We start from the raw sequence: 24598 nt of genomic DNA on the forward strand, positions 1-24598 counted from the left end.
GAGTTTCAGCCTCAGCATCAGTCCTTCCAACGAATATTCATGATTAATTTCCTTTAGGATTGACTGGTTTGATCTCCTTGCAGTCCAAGGGACTCTCAAGAGTCTTCTCTAACACCACAGTTCAAAAGCATCAAGTCTTCAGTGCTCAGCCTTCTTTATATCCGACTCTTCACATCCATTTGTATATTGCAGTACATAATTTTGAATACTCACCAGTATGCTAATTTAGTGTTTAAGTTATATTTACACTGAAGTACCACCTCACACTGATCAGAATGGCCATCATCAATAGGTCTACAAATAATAAATGCTGGAGAAGGTGTGGAGAAAAGTGAACTCTCCTACATTGTTTGTGAAGATGCAGATTGGTACAACCACAATGGAAACAGTATGGACGTTCTTTAAAAAACTAATAATAGAGTTGCCATAGAATACTGAAATCTACTCCTGGGCATATATACAGAGAAAATGCTAATTCAAAAAAATACATGCACCGCAATGTTCATAACAGCAATATTTACAACAGGCAAGACATGGAAGCAGCCTAAGTGTCCACTGAGAGATGAATGAATAAAGAAGATGTGGAATACATATACACTGTAGTGTTACTCAACTATAAAAAGGATAAAACAATGTAATTTGCAGCTTATTTATTTCTAGGCAATTATTGCTAGGCTGGGCCTAGAAATAATTATACTAGGTGAAGTAAATTAGAGAAAGACAAATAGATGATACTATCAATTTGTGGAGTCTACAAAAAATGATAAAAATGAATTTATTTACAAAATAGACTCACAGATACAGAAAACAAGCTTCTCATTACCAAAAAAGAAAGGAGGATGATGGATAAATTGAGAAATTGAGACTAATTGATTGCTCTTGTTATTTAGTTACTAAGTTGTGTCTGACTCTTTTGCAACCCCATAGACTATATAGCCCCCCAGACTCCTCTGTCTGTAGGATTTCCCTGGCAATAATACTGGAATGAGTTGCCATTTCCTTTTCTAGGGGATCTTCTCAACCCAGTGATAGAACCTGTGCCTCCTGCATTGTCAGGCAAATTCTTCACCATTGAGCCACCAGAGAAGCCTGAGGTTAATAGATACCCAATTACCTAATACTACATACAAAACAGATAAATAAATAGGACTTACTATAAACATGGGGAAATATATTCAATATCTTATCATAACCTACTTTGGAAAAGAATCTGAAAAAGAATACACACACACATAACTGAATTATTTTGTTATAGACTTGAAAAAATATTAATCAATATATTTCAATTTTTAAAAATTTTAGAAAGAAATAAAAATATCACTAAGCCAAACAAAATAATTATATTTAACCCTATAACCCCAAATAAAAATTAAAATTTGTCATCATGAGACTATTTGTTTAAGATCAGATAAACTTATGTATGATACATTGATATTACTTAGACGTTCAGTGATTCTCTCCTTGCTATTCTTTGGAACTCTGCATTCAGATGCTTATATCTTTCCTTGCAGATGATGATTGCAGGAATGAAATTAAAAGACGCTTACTCCTTGGAAGGAAAGTTATGACCAACCTAGACAGCATATTAAAAAAGCAGAGACATTCCTTTGCCAACAAAGGTCTGTCTAGTCAAGGCTATGGTTTTTCTAGTAGTCATGTATGAATGTAAGAGTCGGACTATAAAAAGAAGCTGAGCACAGAATTGATGCTTTTGAACTGTGGTGTTGGAGAAGACTCTTGAGAGTCCCTTGAACTGCAAGAGATCCAACCAGTCCATCCTAAAGGAAATCAGTCCTGGGTGTGAAGGACTGATGTTGAAACTGAAACTCCAATATTTTGGCCATGTGATTCGAAGAGCTGACTCATTTGAAAAGACCCTGATGTTGGGAAAGATTAAAGGTAGGAGAAGGGGATGACAGAGGATGAGATGGTTAGATGGCATCACCAACTCAATGGACATGAGTTTGGGTAAACTCCCGGAGTTAGTGATGGACAGGGAGGTCTGGCGTGCTGTGGTTCATGGGGTTGCATAGAGTCAGACACCACTGAGCCAGTGAAATGAACTCAACTGAACTGAATAGATACACAGATGTAGAGGAAGGACTCGTGAACTCAGCTGGAGAAGGAGAGGGTGGGACGAATTGAGAGAGTAGCATTGAAACATAGGCACTACCATATGCAAAATAGCTAGCTAGTGGGAAGTTGCTATATAATACAGGGAGCCCAGCATGGAGCTCTGTGACGATCTAGAGGGTGGGATAGCGGGAAGTGGGAGGCAGGCTCACCAAAGAGTGGATAATATCCTTATGGCTTATTTGTGTTGTTGTATGAGGAAAACCAACCAAACATTGTAAAGTAGTTATTCTTTGATTAAAAATAAATACAATCTGAAAACTATCATTCAACACATCTGTACTGTCATCTAAAGCTATATGGGATCATCTTCTATTCCTAGTTATTTTTCCACTATAAGTGCTTAGAAATGTCATTAAAGGTTTTGAAAATATGATTTTAATAGCCACAAAGTATTGTTTAAGATATCATACATAAATAATGAAATTTCAGTCTCCACATAGAAACGTAATACCAAAAAAGGTTTCCATTGTAAACTAAAGCTTGCATTTTAATTCAGCTTAATGAGAATTCCTCTGAAGATCTAAAATTCTTATGAAAAGTAAATTATGTGGAGTCCTTCTTGCTTTCATCTGTTATGCCTTATTGTCATTTATTTCTAAGGACTCTTGGACTTTTGACATTTTGCCTTTGACTGTAATTTTTGACTGAGATAAAATCTTAAATTTAGATATTAAGAATGTCAAGAAGCAGTCTTGTAAGTGTGAATCACTCAGTCATGTCCAGTTATTTGTGACCCATGGACTGTAGCCCACCAGGTCCATTGTCCAGAGAATTTTCCAGGCAAGAATATTGGAGTGGGTAGCCATTCCTTTCTTGAGGGGATCTTCCTGGCCTAGGGGTCAAATCCAGGTCTCCTGGATTGCAGGCAGATTCTTTACTATATGAACCACCAGAGAACCCTGACCCTGGTGGACATGGATGTAAAAATCCTCAAAAGAATATTAGCAAACCAAATTGATGAATATATTAAAAGAATCATACACTATGATCAAATGTAAGTCATTCCGTGCCTTCAAGCATGATTTATTATCTGTACATCAATCACTGTGATACACAATATGAGCAAAATTAAGAATAAAATCACATGATCTTCGCAATAATTGCAGAAAAAGCTTTCGACAAAGGGTAACATCAATTTTGATACAATCTCTCAATACAGTGGTTATACATAGAACATACTAAAGGGTATATAAGACAAGCCCACAGCTAACATCCAGCTCAGTGGCAAAGAGGTGAAAAGTGAAAGTGAAGTCCGTCGGTTGTGCCCGACTCTTGGCGACCCCCCTACCAGGGATTTTCCAGGCAAGAGTACTGGAGTGGGTTGCCACTTCCTTCTCCAGGGGATCTTCCCAACCCAGGGATCGAACCTGGGTCTCCCACATTGTAGGCAGACGCTTTACCATCTGAGCCAACAGGGATTTTCCTAAAAGATTAGGAAAGAACAAGGATGTCCACTCTCCCCAGTCTTGTTCAACATAGTAGTGGAAGTGTCCTACCCAGAGTAACTAGGCGAGAAAAGGAAATTAAAGGCATCCCCATTGGAGCAGATGAAGTTACACTGTCACTATTCGATTACGACAGGATTTATATGAAACCCTAAAAACTCCACCAGTAACAACTATTAAAACTAGTAAACTCAGCAATATAGCAAGATATGAACCATCAGAGAGAGAACAAAACAGTCCCATATACAAATGCATCCAAAAAAAAAAAAAATACCTGAAATAAATTTAACCGAGGGGCAGAAACACCTGTACAGTTATGGGCTCCAAGACATAGAGTCTGGGTTCAAATCCCAGCTCACCTACTGACCTGCAGAGTGACCCAGGGCAAACTGCACCATGATCTGAGGCTCAACATATTCAACTGTAAAATGGACACAAACCCAGTATCTCCTTCCAGGGCTGTGAAACTCCAAGGAGATGCTTATTTAGGCCTGGGGGTTAGAGTGTCTCCAGGAGCCTCTCCTTGTATGAAACTCCTCTAGAATGGGGCTCTCCTGATCCGGTGGGTGAGGGTTAAGGGTAGAGCCTGGGAACCAAACGGGACTGGACAAGGACGAGTACAAAAAGTACTAGTTCTGTGTCAATGAGGGAAGCCACCTCCTTTCCAGATCTCAGAGTGGGGCCTGCACCGAGGGCCCGGTGGATGCACAATCAGAAGTGATAACTCCGAACCCCCCACAGCAGGGATGGAGCCTTCCTGGCAAGAACCTTCTCTCTGGTCCAGGCTCCAGTGTGATGTGGTGCTGCTCCCTGAGTTCTCCATGTCTCCACCAGGCAAAAAGCTCTCAGGAGCTGGAGGTCTATTAAACTACAGGTGCCTGAGTGTCAGAATGACACAAGGACTAACAACATTGAAAATTAGCTATATAAAAAAAAAAATGACAGAAGTACAGATGAGGCAGGGGATGAGAAGCAGAAGGATTGACTACCTCTCAAGCCTTTAGCAGAAATATCTCCACACCATCTCAGCAGAGCCCACAGGAGGAAAATATAATGGAAAAGCAGGCTATGCGTATATCTCTACACTGCTGGACCCAGAGACCCAAGTCCCAATCCACCAACATCGTTTTCCGTATCCAGACACCGAGAGGAAGAAACACAGACCTTGCCTTAGGAAGTCTCAGCCAGACTTAATATTGGGGTTGCTGAGCCTAGTTACATGGTCACTATGGACTCAGACCCTCCTCCATGCTCACATCCTCTGTTCTCACAGAAACATACACGGTTCACTACAGAGAACCCTCTGAGGGTACTTGTGTATACTAGAAACTGGCAATGGTGAAATGCAAAGAGAAGACACAGAAATGGAAACATGCCTCTGGGGTGCTCTACAAATTAAAAAAATTCTGAAGTTCTTGATACTTGGCATTTAAAAAAAAGCTTCTTAATATGTAAGCCCAGAAAGGACATTTCCAGGAGAAAGGACAAAGGAATCGTCCCATTGGGACAATTTGGTATCCATATGGAAAAGTAAGTTGGATCCCTACCTCACAAAACACCACCAAACCAATTAGACACATACTAAGAACCAACATGGCATCTGGTCCCATTACTTGATGGGAAATAGATGGGGAAACAGTGTCAGACTTTATTTTTGGGGGCTCCAAAATCACTGCAGATGGTGATTGCAGCCATGAAATTAAAAGACGCTTACTCCTTGGAAGAAAAGTTATGACCAACCTAGATAGTATATTGGAGAAGGCAATGGCACCCAACTCCAGTACTCTTGCCTGGAAAATCCCATGGATGGAGGAGCCTGGTAGGCTGCAGTCCTTGGGGTTGCTAAGAGTTGGACATGACTGAGCGAATTCACTTTCACTTTTCACGTTCATGCATTGGAGAAAGAAATGGCAACCCACTCCAGTGTTCTTGCCTGGAGAATCCCAGGAACTGGGGAGCCTGGTGGGCTGCCATCTATGGGGTCGCACAGAGTCGGACACGACTGAAGCGACTTAGCAGCAGCAGCAGCAGCAGATAGCATATTGAAAAGCAGAGACGTTACTTAGCCAACAAAGTTCGTCTAGTCAAGGCTATGGTTTTTCTAGTGGTCATGTATGGATGTGAGAGTTGGACTGGAAAGAAAGTTGAGTGCCGAAGAATTGATGCTTTTGAACTGTGGTGTTGGAGAAGACTCTTGAGAGTCCCTTGGACTGCAAGGAGATCCAACCAGTCCATTCTGAAGGAGATCAGCCCTGGGTGTTCTTTGGAAGGAATGATGCTAAAGCTGAAACTCCAGTACTTTGGCCACCTCATGCAAAGAGTTGACGCATTAGAAAAGACCCTGATGCTGGGAGGGATTGGGGGCAGGAAGAGAATGGGATGACAGAGGATGAGATGGCTGGATGGCATCATGGACTCGATGGATGTGAGTTTGAGTGAACTCCGGGAGATGGTGATGGACAGGGAGGCCTGGCGTGCTGTGATTCATGGGGTCGCAAAGAGTCGGACACGACTGGGTGACTGAACTGAACTGAAGAACCAACAATTGAAAGAAAAATTTTACAAAATTTCGAACAATTTTTGATGAAGGAATATCTTTTCTTTAAGTTGAGATATTGTTGATTTACAATAATTTGTTTGTTTAAGGTGTACAGCAAAGTGATTCACTGATTTAGCCTCTCAGGTGCTTCCTTGGACAAAATTCATTCCCTTTGGGAGGCCCGTGGGCCATGTCCTCCACTCACAACAGCTAAGAATCCTGAATACGCAAAGCAGCCTGTGGTGGTGCTTGTGGGGGTTTTTAGAATGAATAAATTATTCTACCATGACAGAAGAAACAAGGCCAGAGGTTAAGAGAGGATCTCCAAACCTATCTTCCAACAGGAGGACCTGCTCCCTTGAATGTGGGTGCGTGAAACAGCACTTGGGAAGGTTAGAGGTGTGTCATGAGTATTGTGCCTGCAGAGGACAAAGTGGTGTGTAGAGAGGATGAGCAGGCACGTCCCAGGACACTGAGCACATGGACACAGTGACTGGACTCTCAGCTCTGCTCTGGGGGTATCGCATTGTCTCCACCGCGGACACAGGGGGAGCAGCTCACACGTGTCCTGGAGAGTATGGGCCCATGACCTGGCCCTGGCCAATCGGTGTGTTCTCTCCCCCCTGGCCACCGTGATTGGCTCAGGACTGGTGCGATGACCAATCGGGGCCCAGGGCCGGGCCTCACGCTGGAATCAAGGGAAGAGGAGCTGGCCTTCTGCCAGAAGGGGTGGGGCTGGGTGAGGTCAGGCTACAGCAGTGGGAGGGGCGTGAGGTCAGCCTGGGGCGGTTGGTGGCCTTCCTGAGCCCATCAGGGTAGAGCTGCTGGCCTGAGAATGAGGCCGCTGCTGAGCCCAGCGGTTGAGAGCGCCGGTTCCTGCTGTGGTCCCGGAGCTCCACCTGAAACCGGAGGGAAGCCTTCTGCCTGTGAGTCCTCTCCTGCTTGTCTGTCAGCTTGTTTGAACCACGCTGGGTTTTCTGTCCAGCTGGCTAAGTGGAGACCCTGGAAATGCAACTGTGTGGGTTTTGGCTGGCTTCAGAGAAGAAATGCCAGATGACACTTGGAGACTCCAGTTTAATCTGGATTCAGGTCATATGTCTTGAAAGTGAAGTGCAAGTCCCTCATTCGTGGAAGATTCTTGTGACCCCATAGGCTATAGAGTTCATGGAATTCTCCAGGCCAGAATACTGGCGTGGGTAGCCTTTCCCTTCTCCAGGGGATCTTCCCAGTCCAGGGATTGAACCCAGGTCTCCCACATTGCAGGCAGATTCTTACCAGCTGAGCCACAAGAAAAGCCAGAATACGGGAGTGGGTAGCCTGTCCCTTCTGCAGTGGATCAGGATTCCCAACCCAGGAATCAGACCGGGGACTCCTGCATGGCAGGAGGAGTCTTTACCAGCTGAGCTATCAGGGAAGCCCAGTATCTCTTAAGGCCAGCTATTCACTGATATCTCTTAAGGCGAGCTATTAATTGTAGGATTACCCTAATTAGTCTTCACAGGATTAAGGTAGCAACCTGCTAAGGTAGCAATCGATGTCTTTTTTCTAGAGGACAAAACTGGGGCTCCAAGAAGGGGGTAACAGGTAACACAGCTACAGCAAGGAAGTGTGTACCTAGACAAAATCCCCAGATCCTGCTGCTAGAACTCAGGGAAGCCATATGGTGTGGCTTGACAGGGGCTAAGGCACCCAGCCCACACTGGATACTGTGGGGACCTGATTTGCTGACTGCCTTCTGGCAGCTCTGAGACTCACAAAAGCAATTTGCACTGAAGAGAGGAAGGACACCTCCCTTCATCCACCCCACCACACCCTCCAGGTACTCCCACACCCTGCCCCCTTTCTCTTGCTTTGTGAGGGAATAAGAGTCACACTCATGTGACCACATTGGCTGTCCACTGTGCACGAGCTACCAACTGGAGCTGCTACAGGAGAGGCCACGAGCCTTTGCCCCTGAGTACCTCTCTTTCCTTTGCAGTGTGGGGGCCCTCCTCCACACCTGCACACCAGAGGCCTCTTCTGAGACATGTAGGGACCCTCCCTCAGTTTGTAACAGGTTCCATCCATCGCTGTCCTTTCAATGCCTCCCTTGAAACTCAGCTCATGAGCTCCTTTGTTTATATCACGGCCCACCTGGCTGCCACGGGAGGGACAGAGCTGACAATGAATCCAAAGCTCAGATCTCACAGCCGGGAATCTGTGCATAAAGGACCTGATTATTCACACTGTAGAGGCTGTAGTAGGTTCCAGGGATCCGTAACCAGGGCTTGGGCCAAAGTGACTCCACAGCCGTTTTAATGCCTGGGGAGGGTTCTGGCTATACTTGGGGTGTGGTGAATCTCCTGAGGTTCTGAAGGCCCCCTGTGTGCAGGTTCATGGTGCAGAGAGAAGAGAAGGCAGAGTCCTTCCCTGGAGGTGGTCACAGCTCATGGACGAGCCAGACAGGCAGGCAGGGCACGATAGCGCCTGAGCTGCCTTCATGAGTGAATGGTGTGGGGGCAGAGGAAGAGCATCAGGTCTGCTGTCTTATGTGGTGCCCAGGGCAGGTTGTCACCAGAGTAAACACTATGGTGATGACCATCACTCCTGTCTGCAAAGGGTTTACATTGGTGTGTGTCTACATCTGAGCAGTCAGGCCATCTCTAAACTACACTGGCCATGGGCATTTCCTCTCCTTAGAACTTGATATGTTTCATCTCTTCCTTACTGAACATTCATTGCCAAGAGGGTTTTTGGGCCACAAGGATGTTGGGTTTTTCTCTAGCTTTGTCTCATGAGGAATGCTTTTCCAGTTGTTGGTGTGGTTTGTTTCTCCAGCTGTCTTTCCTGGCTTATTTTGTGAATTTGTTTCTGCCAGAGGAAGAGCTTAGGATCTGCCTTCTGGCTGAGATGTGACACAACAGCAACACTTACCTGGATATCATGAGCATATTTGCCAAAAGGGCTTTGTTTTGCAGAAGACATCTTGAAAGTACCTACACTGTCCTTTCAGATACCCAAAGGCTGTTTGAAATGAAATAAAAAACAAGAATTCTCAAGTTTAGTCTTACAATATGTGGTGAGTTGGAAAAATCCCCTGGAGAAGGGAAACACTACCCACTCCAGTATTCTGGCCTAGAGAATTCCCTGGAGTGTATAGTCCATGGGGTGGCAAAGAATCAGACAAAATCGGATGACTGAACACCAACAGCCATGAAGTTTCACCATTTGTGCAACAGAGATACCAACAGTATTTGCTCGACAGTGTGCATGTTCAGTTGCTCATTCGTGTCCAACTCTTTGCAGCCCTGTGGACTGTAGCACCAAGGTCCTCTATCCTCTATGGAATTTTTCAGGCAAGAATACTGAAATGGGTTGCCATTTCCTCCTCCAGGGGATCTTGCCCACCCAGGGATTGAACCCAGGTCTCCTGCACTTCCTACATTGGCTGGTGGGTTCTTTTCTGCTGAACCACCTGGGAAACAAGTCAGTACATCACGGGGTATCCTAAAGGACTTAACTTAGAGTCTGGCACTCGGGAAATTCTCACTGGTGATGTGAATATTCAGTCATATGTCATTATTGCTCATATGATAATGGAATGGCCATGCTCACAAAGGAGAAAGAATAGCCTTTCCAAGTCCAATTAAATCCTTCACCACACATATCTTCTTTAAAACTTCTGACTTTGAAATAAACATCAAGCTTAAAGACATTGGTTATGGCCACCAGCAAAGATCGAGTTGTACTAATCAGTGACGAGGCTTCTTCCAGTTCCAACATGCATGCGTTGTTTCCCCAGCACCACCCAGCACTTCTGTGACAGCAGCTGGGGGTCCTGCAACTTAACTCAGTGTGGACACTGCCTATCTGGGGGTAGTTCCAGACCCCACAGGTTAAAGGCCCAGCCCTACAAGACCCTCCCCTGACTCCAGCCATCATTTGCAAGCCCAGATTGTCACCTGCGCTCTGACCCAGTGGCTACCTGTTCAGAGATTCTAATGACTTTGGGTTCTATTAATTTGTCGAATGGTCATGGAACTCAGAGAAACATGTTGCCTGGAAGATCACAGCCTTATTGTAAAACGTAATAAACTCAGGAACAGCAGATGGAGGGGGATACACAGGACAAGGTGTGTGTGGGGGAGGCACGGAACTTCACGCTCTCTGAGCCTCACTTTCCCCAAATTTGCATGTGTTCATCAACCCAGAAGCTATCCAGACTCTGGGGGTTTTTATGGAGGAGTCATCACACAAGCACAATTGATTAAATCACTGGCTGTTGGTGATTGCTTCAAGCAGAAGCCCTTCTGGCTTTCCCAGACATAGTGGGCGGGGGCAGGGGAGGGACCGAAAGTTTCAGTCGTCTAACCATGTGCTTAGTTACCCTGGCAAGCAGCGCCCCTCTTTGGAAAGGAGGCACTCTTCGAAAAGTCACCTCATTCACCTAACAAGAGACACCTTGACTGTTCTCCCCACTTAGATAATTCCCAGAGTTTTAGGAGCCCTGTGCCAGGACCAGGGCACAAAGGCCAAAAATGGATTTCTTATTATTAATACAAATCACAAGCTCCCAGTGACCCCAAATTTCAGTGATGATTTGGTTCTGTAGCCTTAAAAGTTTTTCAGCGGTTGATTGGACCTTTTTTAAAAAAAACTTTGGGGCCACATCTCAAGGCATGCGGTGATCTTAGTTCCCCAACCAGGGATTGTACCCACACTCCCTGCATTGGAAGGCAGAGTGTTAACCGCTGGACCACCAGGGAAGTCCCTGATTGGGCCCTTTTTAGGTGAAACTGTTATCGTGGCATAAACTAAATTGTTCAAGATTTCGAAAAGCTGGAGCTGAGCATGAGCCATCTTCTTGTGGTGTCTTCAGATCATTACCGATTTTTCCATGGCCCCTGCAACCCCGAGCTTTCCCCTGAGATGAGTCAGGCCCCAGGAAGCCTGTTGCCTGCCCCTGCTCGAGACCAGAGTCTATTCAGGGGCCGCTGGGCACAGGCAGCGTGCGGGGTGTGTGCGGGTCCACACCAGCCCGATTAGCGGAGAGATGTCCGGGATGACTCGTTCCCAGGTGTGCTCTGATTCCAAGAAGTGAGAGGGTTTGGGGAACAAGATAGCCTCGGAGAGAGCCCAGCCACACGACCTTGCCCACTGTGAAACAAACTTGGGGCTTATGCGTGCTTCCCCAGGGAGAAAGAAATCCATGGGCTCCATTGGATCCTCAAACAATGACCCCCAAAAGATGAAGAGTCTTAAAGTGGGATTTCTCAGCCTTGGCGTTGTTGGCATTTAATATCTTGCAGCATTCATAAATGCAACTGAAAATGTCCCCAGATGTCACCAGTGTCCCCCGGACCCAAACATGAGGGCCAGCTCGACAGGCTGGACCAGGAGCAGGGATGAATGAAACGAAAGTTGCTCAGTCGTGTCTAACTCTTGGCGACCCAAAGGGCTACACAGTCAATGAAATTCTCCAGGCCAGAATACTGGAGTAGGTAGCCTTTCCCTTCACCAGGGGATCTTCGCAACGCAGGGATCGAACCCAGGTCTCCTGCATTGCAGGCAGATTCTTTACCCGCTGAGCCCCAAGGGAGGCCCAAGGGAAGCCCAGGAGCAGGGGTAGGGGGATGCAAAAGGACAGTGAAGCAAGAGGAATGGGGGCAGATAAGCAAGTCTGCCCTCCTGAAATGTCTGCTGGCCCGGTCGTCTGCAGTTATGACTGGGCAGGGTGTGGAGGTCACAGGGGCTCAGAGGTGTGTGACCCCCTTTGCTCCCCCTGGGCCAGCAGGTGTGTGAGGCTGAGCCGCTCCGAGGCAACATGGGCTTCGAGCCCCACACAGATGGGGCCCCTGTGTGCAGCGTGAGCCTTTCTCCCGAGTCAGGAGATTTATTGTTGAGAAGACACCCCACGATGACCGGGGGAAGACTGGCCTGGATGAGGTAGCGATCGATTGGTGGATCTTAGGGACACAGAACATTGAGTGTCCCAGGTGGGGCTTCTGATACCAACGACCACAAACTGGGGTGGCGGGAAGGCTTAAAACAATACTAATTGATTCTCTCCCAGTTCTGGGGGCCAGAAGTCTAAAGTCAAGGGTCAGCAGGACCGGGCCCCCCGACCTGGGCTCTGGAGGAGCATCACTCCCACCTCTTCCAGTTTCTGGGGCTCCAGGTGTTCCTGGGTTTGTGGCCACATCCCCCAACCTCTGCTTCCTCCTCACACGGCCTCCTTGTCTCTGTGTGCCTCTCCTCTTCTTATAAAGACACCCATCATCCTGCATAAGGCCCACCTAATCCACTGTAACCTTATCTAACTTGATTTCATCTGCAAAGACCCCATTTCCAAAAAAAGGCCCCCTGGCAAATATGGGGAGTTGGGATGTGGGTGTCTCTTTTGGAGGGCACCATTCACCCTGCCACAAAGCTGAGCCCTTACACACGAGCGGTTATCCCAGGAGTAGGGGGAGCTCACACGGGACCCCTCGAGTACAGCCATGGGTGGGGGAGACATGGTGCGTGGTTGGAGGGCTGAGCAGGGTAGGTGGTCTGTCGGGGACCAAGCCTTGGCCTGGCTGCCTCAGTGCAGGGTCCCCGGCTGTGCATGGAAGCCCCTGAGGTCGTCAAGATGCAGGTTCTGACTTTTAGCAGGTCTAGGAGTGCCCCACAGTGCGCTTCTCACCTGCTCCCAGGGTGTATAAACTGATGACCCTGGTCCATGCTTAGAGGTGCAAGGAGCGTGCAGGCCTGTTTCCCAGGAGCTGTCAGAAACTTCCCCAAGGAAGCCCCCCCCCACACTGTCCACGCAAGTCCCCAATCCCCTGTCCAGTGCCCCAGAGGTACCCCAGACAGAGACCTGTACACAACACTGGGTGCCCGGGCCAGGAACCCAGTGGAGGGGGAAGTGGTGGGTCTGGAAGAAATGTGCTCATAACTTTGCGTATAGGACAGATGGAGGCTGAGCCTGGCTGACTGGCTGTGACCACAGGTGATCCACTTGCCCCCCACCCTCTGCCAGGCACTGTGGGCCCAGAGGAACTCAGCTTAAAAATTGCTTCCCCACCCACCCACAAGAGGGGCCCTCATTGTCAAATTAGGATCTGACACCTTGATCCAGAAGATGGCCCCGAAGTCAGTTTCATGCATGAAGGTCCAGGAGGGGTGTCATGTCAGAGACCCCTGGGGGGCAGACAGGATGGAAATGGTGGGGAAAGGTCCTGGAGGCAGGCGGCCCAGGCCTGCCTTCTGCAGAAGCGCCTCTTCCGCCCATCCCCCACTGCTCTGTCCCTCCGATGGCGGTGGGGTTAGTGGCCAGGGTTCCCAGGAAACGGACAAGAGCAGCTTGTGGGGAATTCCTCTGGAGCCAGCGCCATTTCCTATGGATGAAGGGTAAAGTGCCACGGGGGTAGGAGGAGCATCCTGAAACGATCTGACCTTGACTCAGGGCCTGGGGTCCGGAGTCAGATTGAAGTCCAGGCACTCGCTGCAGCGGAGGGTTCGGCTTCAGGAGAAGGGGCACGCTGACTTGGGGGTGTAGTCGTGGGGTGGTCTCACCACTAGGACGAAGATTCGGGTCCTTGATATCAAAGAGAGGCGGGGCTTCCCGCCGACCCATTGAGAAGCAGGTGTCAGCTCATGGAGACCACGGCAGCTGCCGCCCCAACTTGGGGCTGCTTCTCCTCTTTCCTGCTCCTGGCCTTCGGGACGCTAGTGGCCGCCTTGCTGGGCGCCGCTCACCGCCTGGGGCTCTTCTATCAGTTGATGCACAAGGTGGACACGGCAAGCATCCGGCATGGTGGGGAGAATGTGGCAGCCGTGCTGAAGGCCCACGGTGTGTGCTTCCTTTTCACGCTGGTCGGCGGGCACATTTCGCCACTGCTGGTGGCCTGTGAGAAGTTGGGCATCCGCGTGGCGGACACCCGCCACGAAGTCACAGCTGTCTTTGCCGCTGATGCTGTAGCCCACCTGACCGGGACGGTGGGCGTGGCAGCAGTGACGGCCGGCCCCGGCCTCACCAACGCAGCGACTGCGGTGAAGAATGCTCAGGTAGCCCAGTCCCCAGTCCTGCTCCTGGGTGGTGGGGCCAGCACCCTGCTGCCGAATCAGGGTGCACTCCAGGCAGTTGATCAGATAGCCCTGTTCAGGCCGCTCTGCAAGTTTTGTGCTTCTGTGTGGAGAGTGCGGGATATCATCCCCACCCTGAGCACCGCGATGGCCGCTGCACAGTCGGGCACCGCCGACCCGGTGTTTGTGGAACTGTCTCTGGACGTGCTGTACCCCTACTTCCTCGTTCAGAAGGAGATGGTGCCAGGTAAGCCGCCCAAGGGCCTCATGAGTCGAGCGGTCCACTGGTACTTAGCGAATTCCCTGGCCAACCTCTTTGCAGGAGCTTGGGAGCCTCAGCCTGAGGGGCCTCTGCCCCTGGACATTCCCCAGGCCTCCCCCCAGCAGGTTCAGCAATATGTGGAGATCTTGAGTCGGGCCAAAAGGCCCCTCATGCTAATTGGGAGCCAGGCCCTGCTGCCTTCGACATCCTCAGACAAACTTCGGGTTGCCGTGGAGACCCTGGGCATCCCTTGCTTCCTGGCGGGGATGGCACAGGGACTGCTGGGCCGCAGCCACCCCCTCCACTTCCGGCAGAACCACAGGGCCGCCCTGAAGGCAGACGTGGTTGTCCTGGCAGGAGCAGTGTGTGACTTCCGCCTGTTGTGGGCGTGTCCTCAGCTGCAGCAGCAAACTCATTGTTGTCAACCGTGACCGGAAGGAGATGCTGATCAACTCAGACATTTTCTGGAAGCCCCAAGAGGCTGTGCAGGGAGATGTGGGCTCCTCGTGGTGAAGCTGGTGGAGGGCCTCCAGGGTCGGATGTGGGCCTCAGACTGGGCAGAGGAGCTTCGGCAAACTGACCAACAGAAGGAGCAGAACTTTCGGGAGAAGGCAGTGATGCCCGTAGCCCAGCATCTTAACCCGGTGCGGGTCCTGCAGCTGGTGGAGGACACTCTGCCTGACAACTCCATCCTGGTGGTCGATGGCGGGGACTTTGTGGGCACAGCTGCCTACCTGGTGCAGCCCCGTGGGCCCTTGTGTTGGCTTGATCCTGGGGCCTTCGGGACTCTGGGGGTTGGTGCCGGATTTGCGCTTGGGGCCAAACTGTGTCGGCCGGATGCTGAGGTCTGGTGCCTGTTTGGGGATGGAGCGTTTGGCTATAGCCTAATCGAATTTGACACCTTCGTTGGACACAAGATCCCAGTGATGGCCTTGATAGGAAATGATGCTGGCTGGACCCAGATTTCCAGGGAGCAGGTGCCCTCTCTGGGCAGCAATGTGGCCTGTAGCCTGGCTTACACTGATTATCACAAGGCAGCCCAGGGACTGGGGGCCCAGGGCTTGCTGCTCTCACGCAAGAGTGAGGATCAGGTGGTCAGGGTGCGTGACGCCCAGCAGCGGTGCCAAGAGAGCCCCCCGGCTGTGGTCAGCATCCTCGTCGGGAGCACGGACTCCAGGATGGCTCCATTGCCATGTAGGGCCTCGTGGGTCAGTGCTCTTGGCTCTCTTCCCACCCCTGGACTGTGCCTAGCTGGCTTGGAGTTTCATCCTTGCCTGCCCTGGGCCTAAGCCATGAGGCCCAGTGACCCTGCAGTCTTCCCTGAGGACAGGGAGGGGCTGGAAGGAGTCAGAGCTAAGAGAGGCTCTGACAGCCCTGGGGAGTCCTTGGGCCTATTTGTGAGCTCACCTGTGTCCTTTCTCCCCTCCTCACTTGTTCAGTCGCTACGTCGTGTCCATCTCTTCGTGACTTCATGGACTGCAGCACGCCAGGCTCCTCCATCCCTCCACTAACTCCCATAGTTTGCTCAAATTCATGTCCATTAAGTCGGTGATGCTATCTAACCACCTCATCCTCTGCTGCCTTCTTCTCCTTTTGCCTTCCGTCTTTCCCAGCAACAGGGTCTTTTCCAATGAATTGGCTCTTTTGCATCAGGTGGCCAAAGTATTGCAGCTTCCTTTCTCACACACTGAATCAACCACGTCTGGTCCATGGGGGCCCAAGTACTCAAAAAAAAAAAAAAAAAAAAAAAGGAGCAGCTTGTGGGCCAACATGTTTCCTTGTAACTGAAACCCATCAGCATTTTTCAAGCGCAAACTCAAAGCCAGGGCATTTTTATGTCCACTGGTAATTGCCGAAAAGGCCACACAGGAAACTCCCAGCTGTGTACTGGGGCTGTGTACTGGGGGTGACCGAGGTCCACACCTCCCTGATGTTGAACTTGACTCCAGATTTGGCAGAATTGTTAAGGCCGCAGACACGTGAACCCTACACGGTCAGTTTACTTTCAAGCTGCAGTTCAGGGCTCGCCACGGCACCCCAGGGCTGGCACGCTGTAGTTTCTCCTCATTCCTCCCCGGAGCTGGTGTGGGCCGTGGCGGTATCTGTTTCCCGTCTTCGTGGATATTGTTTTTTGAAAAGCAAGCGAGCAACTACCTGCTGGAGGATGGGAGCCGCCTCCACACCAGACTCCAGGATGGCTGGTCAGGCGGTGAGGGTACCTGAGCTCCCAGGGAGGCTCAGACCCCGCACAGCCCCTCTGAGGCCACGTGTGTGGGTCCAGACCCAGCCTGGCCACTTCCTGGGGGCTGAGCAGCCTCAGGCAAGTGGCTTCCCCACTTGGGACCTTGGTTTTTCCATCTTAGAATGGAGGGGCTTTCATCTGCTGGGGGTGGGAAGGGTTGCCATGGACATGGAACAGGGGAGAGGGGGATGTTTCTTGCAGTTTCCAGCTGAGGCCTAGTGGGCATGAGCTGGTGTCCGAGACAGTTCCCAGACTTGGCTAAGTGTGGTGATAAGCATGGAGTTGGGGGGCAGGGGTCCCTCCTCATAGCCTGGACATTGGGGTGGGGGTTCTCGACTTGGAGGCACCTCAAGTCTAATTTCAACAACTCCGTATGTAAGGATAATGCAGCAACAGATGTTCTCAGGGACTTGTCAGCCTGGATGCAAAGCCGCATCCCCACCCCACCTTCTGTGGGCATCCTGACCTGGCCTGTGGTACAGGGGTCAGATCCCTTTACCGAGGGAAGGCACTGAGGCTCTGAGAGGTGGGGCAAGGAGATCAAGGCCACTGGGCCCGACAGGGGCAGAGCCAGCACTTGAACCTGGGTGCTGGGTCCTCGTGTCAAGACTCTTTTCCCTGAACCGTGAGAACTGGACTACAGAGAGGGCTGAGCACCAAATAATTGATGCTTTTGAGCTCTGTTGTTGGAGAAGACTCTTGAGAGTCCCTTGGACTGCAAGGACATCAAACCAGTCAATCCTAAAGGAAATCAACCCTGAATATTCATTGGAAGGACTGATGCTGAACCTGAAGCTCCAATACTTTGGCCAACTGGTGTGAAGAGCTGACTCATTGGAAGACCCTGATGCTGGGAAAGATCGAGGGCAGGAGGAAAAGGGGGTTTCAGAGGATGAGATGGTTGGATGGCATCACTGAGTCCATGGACATGAGTTTGAGTGAGCTCTGGGAGGTGGTGAAGGACAGGGAAGCCTGGTGTGTTGCAGTCCATGGGGTCTCAAAAGTTGGATGTGACTTAGTGACTGAACAACAACAAAATGTGGTCTTCAGCCCCCATCTCACTCCTACCCCCAGGCTTAGTGCCTATGCCATGAGCCTCTCCTACAGTGAGGTTTCAGGGGCCATTGTCTAGTCCCGAAGCTATTCATATCTGTATTCATAATTCCACCATTACACATTCATTTCTTTGGCCATAACGTTTTTATGTCTCTTGAGTCTTAAGTGCTGAGGCTTTTATACACCCCACCTGGCTTCCTTTGGGCCTCTCTTGGTTTTGTGGAAGCGTACTTGTTATAAACTGGAGAAGGAAATGGCAAAGTTATAAAGTGAATTCTGGACATGTTTTAAGAGTCTTGTCTTTAGAGTTCCTAAGGACGGCTCTTCCCGGTCCCAGGTAGTCGGGCTGAAATCTGTGCCCCTCTGGTTGCGGTTCTGACGTCCTCCCATGTCTCTAGGTCATTGTGTGCCAGAGTCAGCTCTTTCTGGCTCATGGGGAATTCTGCCAGCTGGGTGTTAACCCTTTGGTACATGAAACAGGCCACGGCAGGAGTATTTACACCACGGAAATTGGCAAATGATGTAGCTACAGATCAGAGTTGGTTTTCCTTCCTGGAGAGCAAGGGGTTGGGCAGGGGGCTGCATACGTTATCAGCATGCCCCTGCTGTGTGGCCACGTGTCTCCTTTTCCTGAAGAGGTCAAGTGTCTTCAAAGGTGTCTGTTGTATTTTCGCTTCTCGTTGTGACGCTTCTTTATTTCTGCGCGTTCTGTTTGGTTCTCTTCCAAGTTGGCTGTGTGATTTTCTTTAATGGTTTCCTGTCCTGTGCAGGACCTTTCTATCTTGAGGTTTATTTCTCTAAATGAGGTGAGCTTAGCTGATTGATTAGATTTATTATCCATCAAATCCTCTCAGAATCCCGAAGCTGAGGGGTCACTTCTGCTGGTTCTCCTCCAGCTGTCTTTCATCCTGGTGTGCCTGATGCTCTTCCACAATGGCCACCACCCTTCCATAACCCGTGGGGCAGTTCCCAAGCCTGGGAAGAAGGTGTCTTTATCCAGAAAGACTTGGCACTTGCATTCTCCACTCATCTGAGGGTGTTATGGATAGGATCACCTTGAACCAAGGTGACATGCCTGGACCCCCTGGGGTCCTCACCCGCTCCTTCTCCTGCTCAGCACCAGAACCACCTTCCTTGTAATTCCCGTGGCTGGAGGAGGGAGGTGGTTTCTGGGTCACCTGAAAGTGTCGTCTCCTGGGAGTCCAGCTCCATGGGGAGGGAGGGGTCTTCTGTTAGACTCTTCCTCTTGGCAGTTGCCCCTCTGGGTCTTCTCAGGTCTTCAGCAACTTAAAGGCGTGACACTTTTTGTTGTTGTTGTTTTCCATGAGAGGGTGGATCTGAGTAACCTACCCACCAATCATCAAAGCAGAACTGTGAATGAATACATGTCTTTTATTCCTTCAACAAGCCAGGCCTTGAGAGCCAGACCCTATGCCGAAGCTGAGGGGTAAGTCCGCCCTAGCCAGTCCTGCAGCCCCAGCTCCCTCAGAGACCGCGTTCTGGGTCCTGGTTTACTGGAGACAGTCGAGGGTACCATGTCCAGGATGTGTAGAAGGCATGCTTATGCCAGCACCCCATGTGACCGCTCCTCCCGGGGGGTGCAGACATGGTCAGCAGGAACCACAGTGCAGAAATGCCTCCCTGCAGACCCTTGCCCAGGGACTGAGCACTTTGCTGTCGCCTTCGGGAGCTGTCCAGGTGGAGGGCAGGCGTGAGCAAGTCAGGGTCAGCCGCCAGTGGCAGTCCCAGCCTGCCCCCTCGTCCATGAGTATTAAAATGAACTCGAGGATGCTGCCAGAGGTTGGGGAAGGACCGCAGGAACATCCTTGGCCAGCACACAGTAGGAGCTCAGCAGGACTGTCCCCCCGGCCCCCTGGATCACTCAGCAAATATCATCAATCAAGGCTCCCGTGAGATGACACGTTCAGGTGACCCAGAAAGGGCCCCTGTCTTCCAACTCCGGGAACTGGAAGGAGGGTGGTCCTGGCGCCGATCAGGAGAAGGAGGGGGTGAGGCCCACCCCGTGCCAGACACTCCCTCTTGGGGGGCCCGTCGGTCACCTAAGCAGACAGACCCAGCCTGGAACCAGCATTCCAGCTCACACCCATGTGGGACCCCAGTGCCAACAGGAAGAGCAGACAGGAACCCAGGGCTGCCAAGAATGCACCCGGTCATTAGGGACTGACCAGGCATCACGTGCCTTGAACACGTCTGGGGAGAACAGAGGAGCCCTGGCATCAGAGGCCCTCCGAGTGGTGGTATTATCATTGGAGCTGAGGAAGCCGAGGGCACAGGGGGGAAGTTGACCAGGCCCCTGTGGTGGTCAGAAGTCCGGCCCAGGCCTCCCACTGGGGCTCCGTGGCTTCCTGGCCCGGCGGTGCTCGGGAGCCGTCCTGTGTGTACCTGCCGTGCACACACGCTCCCCGCAGCTCCTGCTGGACCATGAGCCGGGGACGGGTGTACACACAGGATGCCATGGAGGCTCCCACACCACCCTCGGGCCTGAGACTTGGCACCCATAGTTCCCTGATGGCAGTGACAGGGCCCTCTGTGGTGGGCGGCAGCTGTGGGGTCAGGGTGGGCTGGAGAGGTGTGCTGCCCAGGAGCCCTCTGGGGGCAGCTAGGGACCCCAGGCTCGGCCTCACTGAGGCCAACCTTCCAACAACCTAGGTGGCTGCCCTTCAGCAGAAACGGGTGACCGTGACACACAACACGCCGGCTCAGGCAGCCGTGGGGACGAAGAGGGAGCCTTGGCATCCTCGACCACCAGGAATCCCCCTCGGGCAAGTTTTTGCTTGTCCTGTGATTCCCTTCTTCCTTCTAAAAGGAAAGTGCTGGGAATGACTGTGGTGAGGTCGCTGTTCCGGTGAGTTGAGCTGGGAGCAGAGGTTGAACCCCATCCAGTCTGCCATGGGCAAGCCTCCCCCCTCCCCTCCCCCACCTCGGACGGCACAGTCCTGGTCACTCTTCTGGGCCTTCTTGGCTCTTTAGGAACTTTAAGGTGTGGGGTTTGTTATTTCTTGTCTTTGTCCAGCATTTGGTGGCGGTCCATTGCAAGGGCCCTGACCCTGTCCCCTCCCCGAGCCTCTTGGCCCTCCCCATGCCCACGCCAAGGCTCGAGGCCCCTGCGGTTCTGTGGCCTCCAGACTCCCCACCCAGACTCCCCACCAGGAGTGTGCATCTCAGTAGGGGCGAGGCTGGCACTGAGTGAATCTTCAGTGAGGTTTTTTCCTTAAAAACCATCCTAAGTGACTTTGGCTCCATTGCTTTTTGCCAGAAACCTACAATGATCCCAAGAACTTTGTACACTCCAAGGGTGGTGGTGACTGGATGTGGAGCCCAGCACAGACCCAAGTCAGTCCTGCCCTGAGTGCCACGGCCCGGCCACACCATCCCCCTTCCATGGCCTGGCTTTCTTCTGCCAGGACCTTCAGAATGGTGGAAAGGCAAGTGTGGCCTCAAGCTGGGGGGCCCAGCGTGGGCTCCTAGCCCCTGGGGGTCCCCTTGGGACATCTGGTGGACCATAGTCCCCACTGCCGTTGGGCAGCTCTGTCTCGGGAAATGTTCTGTTTCTTTGCTTTTTTGTGTGTGATGCAGCACCCCAGTTACTCTCGGGGCGATTGGGAAGTCTGCTGGTGTTACAGGCTCCTGCCTTAGATGGGGAACATTATTGCTGCATTGACGCTGCTCACTCCATACTGGAATCTGTTAAACACAAATGGCAAGGGGAACAAAGAAAAACAGAAAAAGAAAAATGGAGAGTGGCTTGGTTGCTTCAGGTCTCACCTGTGATTAAGAGTGTGTACAGCCTGCACATGAACCCGAGTTCCCACACCTGCCAGCTATAAGGTGCCAGGCCCTGATTTTAGAACCCTAGCTTCACTAAGGAGTCACTGACAGATACAGTTTTTGTGTATTTCAGGTCTACATTGTGATGACTTGATGCCCATAGACATCATGGAATGATTGCCCAACATATGCATCGCCTCACACAGTTAACTCTGTGTGTTTGTGTATGTTTAAAGTTCTTATAATCCATGGAGAAGGCAATGGCACCCCACTCCAGTACTCTTGCCTGGAAAATCTCATGGACGGAGGAGCCTGGTAGGCTGCAGTCCTAAGACTCCGCTAAGAGTCCGACAGGACTGATCGACTTCACTTTCACTTTTCACTTTCCTGCATTGGAGATGGAAATGGCAACCCACTCCAGTGTTCTTGCCTGGAGAATCCCAGGGACGGGGGAGCCTGGTGGGCTGCCGTCTATGTGGTCACACAGAGTCGGACACGACTGAAGTGACTTAGCAGCAGTAGCAGTATGCTAGTCTTATAAGACAAGGTGGAGAGTGTTCCTTGTTTACCCTGAGAGTTCCTGTGAGCTTGCTGTTTTTGTCCCTAGATTTTTGGAAGAATTGATTGGCAAAACCAGTTGGTTTCATTGTGGGGAGGCTTTTAATTTCAGATTTATTTTTTTTCATGCAAATAAAATGTTCTGATTTTGTATGTCTTCTTGGGTATATTTAGGTAAAGCATTTCCCCTTTGCTAGGCAGCAGACTCTCCTATTAGTAAGTGAACTGTGGTTCATGATATCTTTCTTATCTGCAAGATGTGTTGTCTCCCCTTTTAAAAATCCTTGATACTGGTGATTTGTGCTTTGTCGCTTTTTCTTAATCAGTCTGTCTAGGGGTTTATCAGTTTTATCAGTCCTTTCAAAGAGCCAACTTTTGGCTTTGTTTTAAAAAAATTTCATATTTGCTTTATGTTTCCTTATTTTCTACTCCTTTTTCTTCCATCTGCCTTGTGTTTCGTTGGCTATGCTTTTTTTTCTGGTTTCTTGAGGGAGAGGCTCAATTGATTTTAGCCTTCCTTCTTTTCCAGTATATGTGTTTAAGGCTTTAAGTTACCATCTAAACACAGTTCGCTGGGTCCCACAAGCTTGAATAAGCCAAATTTTCATTATCTTTTATGTAAAAGTATTTTCTAATTTACATTGTGTTTTTAAAGATTATTCATGAAATTCTACAAGAAGTATGTCATTTATGTTCCCGATGTTTGGGGAGGTTTTTCTAGTGACCCTTTTTTGATCTCTATGAATTCCATGAAGAGCCCCGTCTTAGTCTTTTGGGGCTACGGTTATAAATACCATAGACTAGCTGATAAACAGAAAGTTGTTTCTTATAGTCCTGGAGGCTGCAGAGTCCCAAGATCACCAGCAGGTGCCACGTCTGGTGAGGCCTGTTTCCTGGTTCCTAGACTGCCTGCTGCTTCTCCCTGTCCTCGCAGCACGGGAGCCCATTCCCTCCTGACCTGACCCCTCCCAGAGTCCCTGCCTCCTAGGATCATCACCACGTGCAGGGTGAAATTTGAGGGCACATAAACCATCAGCCCATTGCAATCCGTAAGTATACCCTGCATTCGTTCAGTGCTTTGAAATAATTCGAGCTTTCCTAAGGACCCAATACATATTCATTTTGTTATATGTCCTTGGGCTCTTGAAAATAATATGTATCAGTAGGAATGCAGTGTTACGTGCCTATCAGTTAGATCAGGTTTCTCAATCGTAATTCAGATTTCAGTAGCCATGTTGAATAAAGCAGAAGTAGGCGAAATTACCTGTAATATATTTTATTTTTACACTCTCAACATATGATTATTTCACTGTGTAATCAACATAATGAAACCTAATGAAATATTTTACATTCATTTTTTCATGCTAAGCCTTTCAAATCCAGTGTGTGTTTCATGCTTGCAGCACATCTCATTGTCGAGCCAGTCGCATTTCAGGTACTTCGTGGCTGCAGGTGACTACGTACCAGGGAGCCCAGCTGCATGGGATATGTGCCTTTAATGTCTCCCACTGCAATTATGAACTTGGCTGTCACTCCTTTTCTATTTCTGTCAGTTTTTATGTATTGATATTTTGAGGTTATGTTATTAGGTACATTCAAATTTAGAATCCTCATCTTCTTGGTAGACTGAACTTGTATTAGTGTGAGATGCTCCTCTCTATCACTAGTAATGCCTCTTACTTTAGACACTACTTGACGGTGATATTGCCACGTCAGTTTTCTGTCCTTGTTGGCCTGGGTATCTTTTACTTTCACCTGTCTGTGGTCTTCCATCTTAACATGTACCTCTGTGAATAGTGTATAGTTTTCATTTTACTCAGTTTGACACTTTTTATCCTTTAATGAGAATATTTGCTCTATTTATAGTGTTGATATTTCAGTCTGTAGATGCCATGTGACTGTGTGTCTTCTGTTCGCCCCACCTAGTCTGTGCTCCTTTCTCTTGCCGTCCTTTAGAAGTGTGAGGTGTGTCTCTGGTTCTGTGCTCCTCTGTCAGGTTGTTGGGGGCACATTCGCACACACAGCGCGTGTTTTACATTTAAGTCTAACTTAGCACTTTTACTGCCTCCCTGACACGACTGTTTCCTCCTTGTCACTGTTATCCTTTAAAATTTTAGATATATTTTTGGCGTTATCATCATTGTAGAGTTAATATTTACCCTCACAGTTACCTCATTGTTGGTCTTTCCTTGTTTTTTATATTTCAGTCAGAGACTACTTTTCTTTCTCCCAAAGCACTGCCTTGATATTTTTTTAGTTCATGCCTGTGGGTGATGAGTTGTCTCATTTCCATTTGCCCTAAAAGTCTTCATTTTGCTTTCACTTTCGAAGAGTGTTTTTGTTGAGTATAGAATTCCAGGTTGGTGGTTATTTCTTATTCAGCATTTTACAGATGCCAGTCCATTATCTTCTGACTTCCTTTGACTTGAAAAGTCAGCTTTCAGTGTTGCTGTGCCATTAAAAGCCACTCCTTTTTTCCTCTGAGCGCTTGAACATTTTCTTCTTCCCTTAGACACCCACAGAGC

The 24598-nt window shown here is 49.6% G+C and overlaps 1 protein-coding gene across 1 annotated transcript; it reads left to right on the top strand.

Moving 5' to 3' along the window:
• The first annotated feature begins 6044 nt into the window (after positions 1-6044).
• Positions 6045-15946, top strand: LOC112582627 (2-hydroxyacyl-CoA lyase 2-like). The gene is given in 5 exon segments (XM_045165148.1): positions 6045-7046; positions 8938-14807; positions 14809-14930; positions 14933-15598; positions 15601-15946. Coding segments are annotated over 4 exon segments (1884 nt in total). The 5' UTR covers positions 6045-7046; positions 8938-13737; the 3' UTR covers positions 15627-15946.
• The last annotated feature ends 8652 nt before the right edge of the window (positions 15947-24598 follow it).

Source organism: Bubalus bubalis, chromosome 3, assembly GCF_019923935.1.
Source record: "Bubalus bubalis isolate 160015118507 breed Murrah chromosome 3, NDDB_SH_1, whole genome shotgun sequence".
NCBI lineage: Eukaryota > Metazoa > Chordata > Mammalia > Artiodactyla > Bovidae > Bubalus > Bubalus bubalis.